Source organism: Gorilla gorilla, chromosome 13 (genome assembly GCF_029281585.2).
Source record: "Gorilla gorilla gorilla isolate KB3781 chromosome 13, NHGRI_mGorGor1-v2.1_pri, whole genome shotgun sequence".
In the NCBI taxonomy this organism is placed as follows: Eukaryota; Metazoa; Chordata; class Mammalia; order Primates; family Hominidae; genus Gorilla; species Gorilla gorilla.
In genome coordinates this window covers 92,358,468-92,374,458 of record NC_073237.2, presented here as the reverse complement: position 1 = coordinate 92,374,458, position 15,991 = coordinate 92,358,468, and the positions used below count along the sequence as shown (strand labels likewise).

The 15,991-nt window shown below is 35.2% G+C and overlaps 1 protein-coding gene and 1 pseudogene across 7 annotated transcripts in view; both read right to left on the bottom strand.

Moving 5' to 3' along the window:
• Positions 1-15,991, bottom strand: part of ERCC6L2 (ERCC excision repair 6 like 2) — a 186,061-nt gene that overhangs the window by 112,341 nt on the left and 57,729 nt on the right. For all 7 annotated transcript variants that reach the window (XM_055349986.2, XM_063696584.1, XM_055349989.2 and 4 more), the window contains 5 exons: positions 11,080-11,241; positions 10,475-10,682; positions 5,596-5,736; positions 4,494-4,607; positions 3,529-3,648 (listed from right to left, as the gene is read on the bottom strand). In XM_055349986.2, the coding sequence (XP_055205961.2) occupies positions 3,529-3,648; positions 4,494-4,607; positions 5,596-5,736; positions 10,475-10,682; positions 11,080-11,241 (745 nt within the window). The remainder of the gene's footprint in view (positions 1-3,528; positions 3,649-4,493; positions 4,608-5,595; positions 5,737-10,474; positions 10,683-11,079; positions 11,242-15,991) is intronic.
• Positions 5,746-9,404, bottom strand: LOC109028151 (Parkinson disease protein 7 homolog; annotated as a pseudogene).

Genomic DNA, 15,991 nt, shown 5'->3' with positions numbered 1-15,991 from the left:
CACACTTTCTCTTATTAATATCTGTATTAATATTATTAGAAAATATAACATCAAGTATTATTAGTATTGGTGTGGTATATTTGTAACAACTGATGAGTGAATATTGATACATTATTATTAGCTAAAGTCCATAATTTACATTAGGGTTTATTCATTGTGTTACATAGTTCTATGGGTTTTGACAAATATATCATGACATGTATCTACCATTACAGTATCATACACAATTGTTTCATTGCCCTAAAAATTCCTTGTGCTTCACCTACTCACTCTTTCCTCCCCCAGAACCCATAGCAACCACTGATCTTTTTACTGTCTCCATAGTTTTGCCTTTTGATAGTATTATATAGTTGGAATTATACAGTATGTAGCCTTTTCAGACTGGTTTCTTTCACTCAGCAATATGCATCTAAGGTTCTTCCATGTCTTTTGGTAGCTTGATAGCTCATTTCTTTTTATTGCTAAATAGTACTCCACAGTATGGCTGTACCACAGCTTTTTAAATCCATTTACCTACTGAAGGACATCTTAGTTGCTTCCAAGCTTTGGCAATTATAAATACACTCATAGGTTCTTGTCGGGATGTAAGTTTCTAACTCATTAAAACTCAATAAAATTTAATTCATTATAACTCATTTGGGTAAATACCAAGGGGCACAATTGCTGGATCATATGGTAAGACTATTTAAGGTAATAGTTTTTAGTTAAGAGCTTTGTGAGAAACCACTGAACTGTCTTCCAAAGTGACTATACCATTTTGCATTCCCACCAGCAGCAGATGGGAGTTCTTGTTACTCCACATCCTCACCAGCATTTGGGCTTGACAGTGTTCTGGATTTTGGCCGTTCTAATAGGTATCTAGTGGTATCTCCTTGCTGTTTTAATTTGCAATTCTTTAATGACATATGTTGTTGAGCATCTTTTCACATGCTTATTTGCCATCTCTATTATCTTCTTTGGGAAAGTACCTGTTCAGATCCTTTGCCCATTTTTAAATTGGATTGTTTGCTTTCCTACTGTTGAGCTTTAAGAGTTACCTGTACATTTGTAAACCAGTCCTTTATTGTTTTGCTAATATTTTCTCCCAGTCTGTGGTTTGTTTTTCATTCTTCTTAAGATATTAACATTTTAAACCAAGGATATATTGTATAGAAATCCATTCTCATTATTTGGGGTGGTATCATAACTATTGCAACTTCAAGTGTTTTCAAGTATTTTACAGTAAAAACAAAAACAAGTCACAGGAAAAGTAAATGTTTTTAGACTGGAGATCTTAATTAGGCTAGTTTAAAGAGACTAACTAAATGAACGACTATAAATTAAGATCCCAGAAATCTCCAAAATGACAATGTAATCAACAGATGTTGGAGTCTTAACAATATAGACCCAATGTTTTATCACTCAGTTGTCCTCCACAGAACAAGACAATCCACCTATAAAGGAATCGTATTATTTGGGGGTGTTAACAGCAAGGAACCTTGGATCTTAACTTTGCTCAACTTGGTCAGGCCTAGAAAGATGAACATGACCCTTGTGTGACTTCAGCAGCACCAAGCTGGATTCCTAGTCTTTTTTTCCACCCTCCACAGTAAGTGGCTCTGCGGCATTTCTCAAGAGGAAGAAAAGTGAAGATTTTCATCAGGTGAATGATTGCAACTTGTGACTAACCCCTTGAATGATAGTTGAGGTCAAAACTCTGACACTCAAGAGAAAGAGGTGGGGTCATAAGTGTAGCTTTGAGGCTATAAAGATTATAGCAGGCATTCTTTTCAGAGTCCTTGCACCTGCAGGCTGACCTGTGACAAGACAAGCTAAACAAAGATCTTTTATCACCTGAATTCAAAAAGTAAATGCAACTCAATTCTTAGAGTTCTTAAACCCATAGGCAATGATTCTACGATAAGCCTGTAAGTCTGCATTACCAAATCAATATATGACCAGATGATGCTGTTAGTCAAATGATTTAACATAGTCCTAAAAATATATCCCTAGCTTATTACTACCCATCTGTTTGGTTGGTGCTCTCTCACAAACCAAGTAAATTACCTGCATCATTCACATATAAAAATACTACCCAGCCTCCAGCAACAATTTATGCTTACCTTTTCCCTCCTAAAAATTAAAATAAAATTAAATTTAATCATTCTCTTAATCAGACACTATTATTCCTAGGGAGATTAACTTTAAAAGTATATTTTACAAGTATATATTAATGAATATATAAAATATATAAAATGCAGAGTTATAAAACTTAATTTCAAGACTGGTAATTTTTTAGTGAAGAGTCACAGGGAATAAAATTTAAATGAGTAGCAATGGCTAATGCAGTTTTCAGAGGAGGCTATAATTTCTGGAAATGTTCTACTGGTTTAAACTGTGGGATAGTAAGTGCTCAGTTCTAAACTGGACTTTTTATATATTTTAATTTAAAAATAATTAAAGTCAATGAAATGGATGACAAAAATAGATTTGCTACCTTAGGAAATATCATTAGATTTGAATTATTTGTTGTGGTAATAAATCACATGATATCCTCATTAATATAAACATTTATTTTTTAAAAGCAAGTTTTTAATGCAATAGTCTTTATGTATGTATGTATATTCCTATCTTCTATTTTATTTCATTGATTTTAGAGGTCCCAAGCAAACTAAACCATGATGAACTTATCTAGATCAATTGCTAAAAGTATTTCTATAACAAAAAAAAAAACAAAAACTGCTTTGAACTACTTGCTTTTTATTCATGTCAAAAAGAACTTACCTTTTAAAAATTATAACAAAGTTGAGTTTTGTTCTGTAAAAATCTGTGAATCTACAAATAAAGATTCTTGATAGACACTAAGGGGTTAAACAAACTCTGTTGTTGCAAGGAGGCAGGAAGCTGTCAGCATTTCATGCTGCTGCCACAGGCAATGCCCAAGGCCTGGGTCAAGGTTGGAGAACTTAGCCTTACTTTTCGCACCCTTCCCTCGGTAACACATTACCAAGAGCAGCACAGCTACGGGTCAATTTTCCTGTGTATGACAAATGACTATTTGCAACTTTACGATCTAGTTCTGCAAGTAAAAACAACATGCAGAAAATTCTAGACATACAGACCTTGCCCATCTTAAACTCTTCAAGAAATTCCTTTCTCTAATTCCAAGCTAAGGCCTTTCCTTACCCCCCTGTTTTGCATTAGCTTTTATATTTCTGGTAGGTTATTTCCTTAAACATTTGAAGACAAGCTATTATCTATGTGGTAACAGCACACGCATTTTAAGAGGGCATAAGTCCAATATATCAATAAGGAAAATTTGAAGTATATTTGAAGCAACTACTACAGAGGACCTATCGAGTGCACACCATCTGTATTCGGGGTTCATAGTGACCTAGTAAATGCTGATACAACTGCACCACTTGTCCATAGCCACCATCTCTTCTGAATGACTGAGCACCTGTTCTGATTAGTTGGTGTCTCTGTCATACCACTGAATAAATATTTTGTGTATCATGTCTGTATGCAACCTGAAAGAGGAGCACTTACCTTCATTTTTCCACTGTATTTAGGGTCAGAAAGTGTTTCAAAGGCTGCATCTTTGCTTTTCTGCACAAAATCTGGGAATCTGGAAAATACCTGATCACATATCCTTTTGATAAGTGTGTCCTTGAAGGGAAAAGGCAGAAGAAAAGATATTTCCACTTAACACATTCAAACCTGTATAAATTGAAATAATTTATGAAAAAAAATTCTTTTTAGAAAGAATGTATTACTTTAAAGATTTTTGCTTCCCTAAGTCAGACTAAGAATTCAAAAACTCTTAAAGTTATATGTTAAACGTATGGCGTTGAATTCTTAATGATGTGGTTATTAACTTGATCATTACTTTTCAAAGATTTTTTAAGATTTCCAAAACAAGGTGCTAAATACTCCCAAAGAGTAAAGAGTACTATCAAAGAACAATATCAAATTCTTAAGAGATTTCAAAATTACATTTAAATGGCATCAACTATAACAGAAAAAAATGTAAAATCATTACAAAAACATCTTTTCATTTATGTGTGCTCTAGAATAAAAGGAAACAACCAAAGTAAACTTTGAAATTACTGATTTTTGCCAGTTTGGTAAACAGCCCTAATATTTAATATACAAATTATTATAAATCCTCATTTTACCCAGTAGATTAAATACCATTACAGACATTATTAGAGGAATAGAACTGACCCATCAAATATGTTATTTAGTAATTATACCAAAGACTGTTTTGAAAAATGAAGATATGAACATTATTAAAGGCATAAAAGATAGTTCTTATTTTAAATTAAGCTTACATTTGTTCACTTTGATTAAAAACTTAAGTGCACATACTCCTTGATATCTACATTTAAAAATAAGCAAATCAGTTTCCTCTTAAATTTCATCCACAAAAACTTTATTTAATAACTATTTTAAAACTTTATAAAATATTCACAACAATAGCATCACAAAGAAATGTAAAATGCCAACCAAACCTGTTGTTTGGAAGTACTAGCAGCTTGCAGTAGTGCGACATGGTTAGCTACCTTCTGAAGGACTGTAAGGTAACTGAGATACAAGGTTTTCACTGTTTCACCGTGAGAATTGGTCTGTAACCAGAAAAATATAGAAAATAAAAAGGACCAGCATAGCTATGCACCTGCTTACATCATAAAATGTATCACTTACAATAACATTTATTATCTGGTTACTTTGGCACAATAAATTCCAAGAAAATGATGGTCAATTATTACACAAAATATCCACAAATAGCTAATGTGGAATCATACTTTTGGTAAATCATAATAAATTATATTTTTCATAAAGGGAGAAAATCCTTATTACAGAAAGTATTTATCCTCATGACACACAGTGATGGAAATGTTGCTGTTACGAGGTGCCTGGTAACAAAATCTAAGTGCAGTGGCAGTGCTATGCAGACCCCTTCTCATTTACGCTCCAAGGCTCCTAGGAAACTGGGCTATTACAAAAAAGGGAAGTAGTTAAAAACAGCAAAATAAATGAGACCAAATAAATATCAAACTAGATAAATATTCACTTAGGGTTTCTCTACATACACAGATATGTGACATAATTTAATAAAACAGAGGTGAAACATGAGCAGGAAATATAAACAGAAGGTTAAAAAAAGTACAAATAAATTTTGTTTCTTTTAAAAAAACACTTTCTTTGATACTCAGTTTCTATTAAATTGACACTATATCTAACATCAGAATAGTATTTTAAGCCTCCTATACAAGAGTATGTTCGTTTACTATTAGTGGATAATGAGAAACTTCTTGAAAATGAAATGAAATTTCAAAATGAAAGGATACTTCCCAAGAAAAGCTAAAATGGAGGATATCAAAATTAAGCTCACTTTCTGAAATTAACTTTTTGAAAATATATTTGAATATTGTATTTTATATGTGATTACTATTTGATATTGTAAAATATTTTTGAAAACTATTTTTTAAGACACAGCTTTAAAGAACTGTCTGAGGAAAAGGTATTTTATCATCTGCTACTTTCTTTTACACTAGAAGAGAGTACTATGTAATCAAAAGCATGATTATAAAGATATATTGAAATGCTTGCCTTATAACAACAATTTCTCCTTTTTCGGCCACTCCTACAGGTACAAGGCTCAGAAGACTGAAGTATCAAAGTCACATCCTCTGTTTCTAACACTGTTTGATAGACAGCTTTCTGGAAATCTGTCAAAGAACAATACACCATCTGCCAAGATAAAATACAAGGTAGTTATTAGTATTTTGTTTATAACAATAAAAATCATAATCTACATCTGATTTCATAGATTATAACAGTGAAAATTGGCCAGGCACAGAGGCTCACGCCTGTAATCCCAATACTTTGGGAAGCCAAGGAGGGCGGATCACAAGGTCAAGAGATAAAGACCATCCTGGCCAACATGGTGAAACCTCATCTCTACTAAAAATACAAAAATTAGCTGGGCGTGGTGCCACGCGCCTGTAGTCCCAGCTACTCGGGAGGCTGAGGCAGGAGAATCGCTTGAACCAAGGAGTCAGAGGTTGCAGTGAGCTGAGATCACGCCACTGCACTCCAGTCTGGGCGACAGAGTGAGACTCCGTCTCAAAAAAAACAGTGAAAATTGCTATAAACTAATTTTTCCCTCTATTTACATCATTATGATGATTTCTACTGACTGTCTTATATTCTTTGCTCTCCACCCCACCCTGGATAATATAAAGTATAATTTCATTTTCAAATAAACCTCATAGAATTTTTTTAATTAAAAGAAATCATAATATGAACAAACAAATGATGTTCCTTACACAGTTGACTCTTGAACATGGATGGTGCTAGGGTGCTAACTCCCCACACAGTCAAAAGTCCATGTATAACTTCTGACTCCCCAAAAACATAACTACTAATAGCCTACTGTTGACTGGAAGCCTTAACAACAGTATAAATAGTTGAGAAACACTACTTTGTGTATCTATTATATATTATATTCTTACGATAAAACTAGAAAAAAAGAAAATGTTATTAAGAAAATCACAAAAAAGTGAAAATATCTTTACTGTTCATTAAGTGGAAGTAGGTCATCATAAAGGGCTTCATATTGAGTAGGCTGAGGAGAATAAGGAAGAGGAGAGGTTGGTCTTGTTTTCTCATGGTTGGCAGAAATGAAGAGGTGAAGGAAGTGAAAAGGAAGTCAAGGGAGGCAGGAGAGGCAGGCACACTTGGTGTAACTTTACAGAAACATGTCGTAATTTCTGTCTCACATTTCTGCTTTTCATTTCTCTAAAAAAAGTTTCTATATGGTGCCAGTCCTTCTTCCACCATTTGCTTTAGTTTCAGTGCCCATATCATAGAAGGGTCCATGTCACAAAAGAAGTCAAAAGCAGTCTCAAATAATCAGAATCCCTCTGCCACATTATTTAATGTCAATTTGTTTTCTGGCACTGCTTTTTCTGCGTCTTGTTCCTCATTGTCTGGCTCTGGTTTGAAAGCACTTATCTGCATCATGTCATCTTCGATTAATTCCTCTGGTGTGGTGTCCTGAATTTCTTTAAATTAGCTCTTGAATTTCTCCAAGATCCGTCTCTTGAAACCCTTCACCTTTTTTGCCTCTCATGATTTATTTGATTGGCTCTGTTGTAAATCCTGTGAAGTCATGCACATCTGGACACAGTTTTCTCCAGCAGGAATTTACTATTCCAGGAATGATGGCTTTCATGGCTTTTTCTATAACAATGACGGTATCTTTAAATGGTGTAATCCTTCCAGACATTCATGATGTTCTATCAGGGTTCTTCTTCACAGCATTGACAATCCTTTCCATAGAGAACCAGGTGTAATAAGCCTTAAAGGTCCTTATGACCCTCTGATCTAGAAGCTGAATTAGACATGTTGTGTTTGGGGGCAAGTGGACCACTTTGACGCCTTTGATGTTGAACTCATGGGGTTCTGGGTGGCCACAAGGATTATCCAATATCAAAAGAACTTTAAAAGGTAGTCCTTTACGGGCAAGGCACTTCTTGACTTCAGGGACAAAGCAGTGACATTTTTTTATTTGTAAAATACAAATATATAAATACTTGTAAATATTTATATGCTTATATCACTACAACAGATTATTGGCAATAAACAGGCAAAGGTGCATACAAGCAAATACAGTAATGTCTCTATAAAATAATGCTAATTTTTTTTCCTAAATGCCGTGTTTATTCTGTAAACAGGCTCAGAAATGTAGACACAGGCCGGGCGTGGTGGCTCACGCCTGTAATCCAAGCACTTTGGGAGGCAGGCAGATCACGAGGTCAGGAGTTCAAGACCAGCCTGGCCAAGATGGTGAAACCCTGTCTCTACTACAAATACAAAAATTAACTGGGCATGGTGGCGTGCGCCTGTAGTCCCAGCTACTTGGGAGGCTGAGGCAGAATAATCACTTGAACCCAGGGAGGCGGAGCTTGCAGTGAGCCAAGATCATGCCACTGCACTCCAGCCTGGGTGACAGAGTGAAACTCCGTCTTAAAAAAAAAAATAGACACAATTTGTAGGTTGAGAAATCTCTGTGTAGTTGTTACTTCACAACAGCAGGACTGACGATGGCTTCTGAGCATATTAACCTACCATTTTTCTGTTTTTAAAAAACACAATGAGAATGGATTCCAAATGGCTTATTTCTCTAACTGATGGTCACATTTTTCTGCTCTAGTCTTTAAGAACAAGTCGAGCCCTCACTTGAGCCACCACCTCTTTGGCTCTTAGGCCTCAACAATCCCAAGAGTAGACACGAAGCCAGTCCTAGGCACCCCCGACTTGTAAAAATCAGGCTGTCCTTTTCCACACAATTCTCAGAGTAGCTGTAATGACTTCCATTCATCATTTTGTCTTTAGCAAGTAGGTATGTTGTAACTTTACTTCCAAAACCTATTTCATGAGCCAACAGACCTGCAGGACCTGCATAAATGGTAGCTATGAGGCCCTTCTCGTTTTCTTGTTCCTTCAGTATCTCTCTCAAGGCAGCAGACTCAAATAAAATCTGTGCACCCAGATTACCTCCTGTTAGAAACATCGTGTCATTTGGTCCCTCTTTTTTGCATCTTCAAGACTGACATCAGGACAAATAACAACATCACAGCTACACTGTACTGGGTCTTTTCCAGCCAGACCTGCAATGGTGACCTTAATCTCAGCTTGTCTCATCATGCCTACAGGGCTGACTGCCTCCATTTCCTCTGCTCCTTTAGCCAGGATGACCACAACTCTTTTGGAAGCTATTTTTATCTTTTATTTTTTAAAGACCCAAACCAGACTGAAGAAGGATGCATGGCAGCACACATCCAGCCTGCCCCCTCCCAATGCTAGATTTTTAAAAAATGTTTATGTAAAATATTTAGTACAGCCTGACCCCAACCTTAAATATAAAAGTACATATAAGAAAAAAAGAGAATACAGAAGTTGGTGGTCAATGATTGAAGTACAAAGGTATCTTGAGTTATTTATTATTATTAAACATAGTGCCAATTACTCAATATTTCTTGTGTGTCATGCATTTCAGAGTAACCATGTGAGGCAGGCGCTATTATCATCACTACCATTTAACAGAGGAAGAAACCCAGGTTCCAGGGCCTCACAAATTGCTCCAAGTCACAAAACTCTAAGCAGAGGTGCTCCAAGTCACAAATACTCTAATCAAATAGTATTTGATTTCAGAGCCCAAGCTCTAAACCTCTATGAACAATTCTTTTCTTATACTTTTGTACTGTTCCTACTAGACAGATAGCTAAATCACATATATGAAGTTGCATAAAACATTTTTAAAAGTGAGAGTTCATGAAGTATCTCAATTTAGTAACAATATTTGCTTTAGATAAGTATCAAAAGTCAGATGTATCTATTTCCCCAACCTGCATATCAATATCATATTTTCCTTTCAAATCTATCTTTTTAAAGAAACAATCAAGAGGATACACTAAAATTAGAGGGCATTTCATAGGATTGCCCTTATTTGGGACAACATTAATTAGGTTTAGTTCCATAGTAATCTACAGAACCTTTATTCCATTGCCCAAGCTAGAAGAAACACAAGATGAAGAACTATAGAAGAAGACTACTATATTTTTTAAAAATCCTCTTGAAGTCCACTCCTCATATTTTCTTAAACAATTTAACAATGTAGTTTTCCTACAAATTCTAAAAGTTAGGTTAGTTGTGTAACTGCAAATAGCATTCTACAAGAAACAAACCTATATATTTTTTAAAAAGCTCTTAACCACTTTGGTCCTACAGCTAGAATTAAGGTACCAAAGAATACACTGTGTGCTGGATAGTACACAGTATAGGAAGGACAACGTGTGAACAGAAAACACACTGCAGAGAGAAGCTCTTCCTTCTTTACTGGGGAAAAAGTGCATCAAAAGTTTTGATGAGGCCAGGCACGGTGGCTCACGCCTGTAATTCCAGTACTTTGGGAGACTGAGGCAGGTGGATCACCTGAGGTCAGGAGTTCGAAACCAGCCTAGACAACATGGTGAAACCCTGTCTCTACTAAAAATAGAAAAAAATTAGCCAGGCGTGGTGGTGCACATATGTAATCCCAGTTACTCGGGAGGCTGAAGCTGCAGAATCGCTTGAACTTGGGAGGCGGAGGTTGCAGTGAGCCAAGATCGCGCCACTGCACTCCAGCCTGGGTGACAGAGCCCAACTCTGTCTCAAAAAAAAAAAAAAAAAAAAGGTTTTGATGAGAAATGAGTTTAATGTATACTAATAATAAACCTGTTAGCTAACAGGTTAATAAAGTCAGTAAGGAAAACAACTGAGCTCAATCAATGGTTTCTGAAATTCTGCGCATAACAATTTTTTTCCATACAGAATAAAAGGCAAAAAACTGTATTTACAAAATGCCACAGGAGACAGACTTTTTCTTAAAAAGGAAAAAAAAATATGACCACAAATTAATAATATATACAAATGCGGTTCTTACCCGGTCTTCCTTCTTAGGCAACTGATCCTTGATAAGAGTCTTGGTGCGCCTGAGAAACCAGCCAGACATCTTTTCGGCAAGTCTTTGCATGGCCTTTCGGCCCGTGGCTAGTTCTCTCTTTGTTGCCGTGTGTCTCTGACCATGTTCTACTGGGTCAGAAAACTGCTTCTTGAAGTAGGTCCCGCTCCCTAAAAGGCCTGGCACAGCCCTTTATAAAGACAATAAGAAAAATGTAAGGGCTTTATTATCTAAAAACACTAACTTCTTGCTTCTAAGAGATATACTACATTACTTGATCATCAATGGTAACAAAAACAAAAGCCAAGAAAACAGAATGTTCTTTCTTTACGACAGTTTCAGGTTCTAACTATGATATGAGGATGAAACTGGCAGTGAACATGTATATTTACTTCAGGGACCAAGAGTAATATATATAAAGATAGGTTTTCATGGGACTCTCTACTCTGTATACCACGTCTGGGATCAAACACATCTAAAACCAGGCAAATGACTGTTTCGTTTGTTTGGAAACTAATGATTAGCAAACAAGACAGTATTCAGCTGAAAAACTATTAAACAATTTTTTAAAAAGTGTTTTCCCTCACCAGTCCATAACACACCACAGTTCCTTCATGTTGTTCTGAAGGATGGTTCCAGTGAGGCCAATGCGGACATTACATTTCAAAGCTTTCATAACTTCTGTTACTCTAGCTTTTGGATTCTTGATTCTATGAGCTTCATCCACAATGACAGCTGACCATTCCAAACTATAAAGTAAGAAAAAAGAAGGGTGAGGTTGAGAAAACTTCCTTTCTTAGTCCTTACAATTTTAGACAGTAGCTTTCGCTATCAAAGTTTTGGAATTATTTTTTCCTTTTTACTCTTTGATGACTCCATTGGATTCTTACCCACTTAGTTAAATGGTCACACCATTGGACAGTCGACAAAAATAAAATGCGTAGAAAAGAAAGGGTATAGACATTCTTTAATGATGGTAAAAAGAAAAATTTCATTTAAACATCACTGAAATGACAATAAAAGAATTTTTTAAAGTAACAAACCAGAAAAACAAATATAAAAAATAAAACTTGCAATGTTTTATTGCAATATTTTTCTGAATGAAAAATATCAATATAAACTCATGATTTTTAAAAGCTGTATTCCATAGCCCTGTCCACTAAGAAAGTTTAGAGTTGATTGTTACCCCAGTAGCAATGAGCACCCATAGTGGTCTCTTTACTGAAAGGAATGAGAGCCTCACGGAAGAATGGAGAAACAGCTGATTTCAGGCATATGTTGGGGGAAACACTGAACAGCCGAAAAGCACAGATGTATCTAAAGACAAATGCGAATATGTCCAAAGAATAGAGATGCCAGCCTAATTGGAATATTTGAGCATTGTTACAAATATTGACTACAATTGAAAATATTGAATAAACAAAAATCCAGGAGTTCTATGAAAAAAATGAATTTAGACACTTACTTCACACCACACATGAAAATTAACTAAAAACAGATCACAGACCTAAATATGAACTCAAACTTTTAAAAAATGGGAAAAAAAATTTTTGACTCTGGATTAGGCACGTATTTCTTAGATATGACACAAAACTTATAGTCAATTAAAAATAGTGTGATAAGTTGGACTTCATCAAAGTTAAAAACTTTTGCTCTTCCAATGACACCATTAAGAAAATAAAAAGACATGCTACAGACGAGGCAAAAATATTTGCAAATCATAATCTGATACAGGACTTGTATACAGAATATATAAAGAATTATTACAACTCAGCCAGGCACAGTGGCTCATGCTTGTAATCCCAGCACTTTGGGAGGCTGAGGCGGGTGGATCACGAGGTCAGAAGATCAAGACCATCCTGGCCAACATGGTGAAATCTTGTCTCTACTAAAAATACAAAAATTAGCTGAGCGCAGTGGCGTGTGCCTGTAGTCCCGGCTACTCAGGAGGCTGAGGCAGGAGAATCACTTGAACCAGGGAGTCAGAGGTTGCAGTGAGCCCAGATTGCGCCACTGCACTCTAGCCTGGTGACACAGCAAGACTCCGTCTCAAAAAAAAAAAAAATTATTATAACTCAACAAAATTTAAAACAACCCAATTAAAACATGAGCAAAAGATTCTAATAGACACCAAATGTCTATTTGAAGATACAGATGTCAAATAAGCACATTAAAAAATTCTCAGCATCATTAGTTATTAGAGAACTGCAAATTAAGACATGAAATACCACAACACACCCACTAGAATGGCTATGATAAAAATGATTAATAATATCAAGTGTTGGTAAGGATGTGGAGAAACTAGAATCCTCATACACTGCTTTTGGAAAAGCACAGCGACTGTTTTAAAACAGCTGGCAGTTTCTTAAAAAGTTAAACATATACTTAGCATAAGACCTCACAATTCCATTCCTAGGTATCTATCCAAGAAAAATGAAAACTTAGGTGCAAAGACTTGTATGTGAATTGTCACAGCAGCAAATTTGTATAGCCATAAACTGGAAACAATTAAATGTCCATCAGCTGGTGAATGGACAAAATAACAGGATAGCTGTATAATAGTACCATTCAGCAATAAAAAAAAGGAACAAACTACTGAAATGTGCCACAATATGGATGAACTTCAAAAACATTATGTTAAGTGAAAGAAGCCAGACACCAAAGACTTTATATTGAATGGCTCCATTTATATGAAATGCCCAGTTAAGGCAAATCTATAGAAAGAGAAAGCAGATCAGTAGTTGCCAGGGACTGGAGATGGAAGCAGGGACTGACTACAGACAAATAACTTTCTGAGGTGATGGAAATGTTCTACAACTAGATTGTGGTAATAGCACAACTTTTAAAATTCACTAAAAATCATTCTAACTTACAAGGGTACATTTTATGTCAAATATACTTCAATAATCCTCAAGTCCATAGCAATATTCAGAAAGAAAGAAAGAAAGAGAGAAAGCAAGCAAGCGGGCAAGCAAGCGAAGGGTGTAAGAAACTTTGCCACCATTGTAGATGACCATTATGCTAACTTCTTACTCCAAAAATTGGTCATTAAAGAAAAAGTATCAAGCATTCACCTTGCTTTTTTAAAGTCAAAATTGTGGTTAATTCCTAATTAATGGAGAAAGCTTTCCTTTTCAGGAGAATACCAGTAATTAATGCGTAGAAAAGAAATAATAAAATTAGAAAAATATTATTTTGCCAAACATAATAAAGTAACTGATTCAGACAAGAACAATTAGTATCTGCTAATACTACTAAGTAAAAGGATTGAGGGATACCAGAATATTTAAATGGTGGCAAAGTATCACTCCACAGATTACTTGATCATTACAAAGGGAGAAACATATCTTTACAATGGAGAGATCTGATGATGGTAACCTTCTTAACCTGTGGGACAAACTTGGCATCACTGACAGTGAAACAACCTGACATTAGGTACCTCCTGAAGTGATGCAATATGAAGTCCACAGCATCATTTATGAAGCATTCTTGCCAAAAATGTTTAATCTGAATCTACTTAGGCCTTTGGGCCAAAACCACTTTACTAAAATATAGATGACAGATGAATATATCTTGAGAAAGTAATCAGACAAATCTAATATGTGAGATATCCTAAAACAACTAACTGGCCTGGTCCTCTCAAAAAGTCATATAATTAAAAAATACAAGTTGGAAAAATGATGTAGATTAGAAGAATAAACACACAACCAAATTCATCACCTGAACCTTTATTGAATCCTGCTTTATAAACATAAGATATTAAAGATGTTTTGAGAATAACTGAGGAAATTTTAATTGTTATTAATATTCTTGTGTGTGACAGTGATAATGTGGTATGACAAGAAGTATCACTACTTTTAGGAAATCCATGCTAAAATACTTAGGGATAAGGATGTCATGTTTTATGCAACTTGCTGAAATGACTCATTACCACCACCGTACACAAAGACATAGACATAGACACACACATTTACATACATTAACTTATATTTTGCCAACATTTGAATGTATATACATACATACACACACACACACAACTGTTGGAATCTAGATGCTCATGTACTGTTATTTTAACTTTTCAATAGGTTTCATCATTTTCTTAATATAAAGCTGAAAAAAGCTAGAAGCCTCAAGAACAAAGACAGGAGAAAAATAGCAAAAATTCTAGAAGCTAAAAAGAACATGGACAAGATGGCTGACAAAAGCAGAGACTAGTGTCCTATGCCAATAGTAGAAAAAGCCAAGAAGCAATCTAATTCATATTATTTACACATTCTTGAAAAGTTAAGAATTGGTGGCTCCAGATGCCTCTGGAAATTGGAGTCATGTAAATGCTCAATAGTCTGTTTAAGAATCTTCCCACTGCACAAAGTAGATGGGCCAGGTCATCCTAAAGCGGGCAAGAGAAGGGCAAAAATCCTAATTTTCCTTAAAAAGAAATCAATAGATGATGCTGAAAACTAAAGAAAAATTGAAAAGTTGCAGCATAAACATGTTCTTTAGCAATAAGGAAGTAAAGACTATGAAGATCAGTAAGAGTTGAGATAAAGGTAATTGGCGGACAGTGAACTGCAGTTTTTCACTAAAAGCCTTTTATCATGTTTGGCTCTTTAAATCATATACATAATTAACTTTGATAAAAACTGAAATGAAGTAAAAAATATAACAGCAATAAGAAAAAAACTATAGCTCACTCACATTCAGTTCATAGCACGTTCATCCCCTCCACGGAGTATCTGTGATAAATGCACAGAGCACTATCCTCACAAAAACAACTTAATATTTGCTCAGGTAAAATATTAATTATTTTAAATATTTGCCAAACACAAACAAAATAAAGGCATTTGAACAAATAAATTCAACTAAATAAATATAAAATCATAAACATTCCTCTAATCTTATAAATATATGATTTATAGTTACATAATTCTACTTCAGAATTCTTAATATTTATAACAATATTTATAACAATCAGAAAAAAACAGTCACCTAAAAAACATTTATTTGGCAACTCTTATGTGCTAAAAGTACTGAGATACAGAAATTAAAGATAAAAATCTCCTACACCAAAGAGCTTACAGTCTAAGGGGACAGACAGGTAAGAAATAATTAAAATACGACTGATGCTATGATAGAAGAATTTATTACATTTATCTAATTGCAAAACATCTTTTGGGGTGGTACAGTATATTGGTTAAAAACCTAAGGTTTGGCCAGGCATGGTGACTCCCACCTATAATCCCAGCACTTTGGGAGGCCGAGGTGGGAGGATCACTTGAGTCCAAAAGTTTGAGATCAACCTGGGCAACACAGGGAGACTTTGTCTCTACAAAAAAACAAAAACATTTTCCAGGCATGGTGGCGCATGCCTGTAGTCCTAGTTACTTGGAAGGCTGAGGTGGGAGACTGAGGGTACAGTGAGCTGTGATAGCACCACTGCACTCCAGCCTGGGCAACAGAGCAAGGCTCTGTCTCAAAAAAAAAAAAAAAAACAAAACC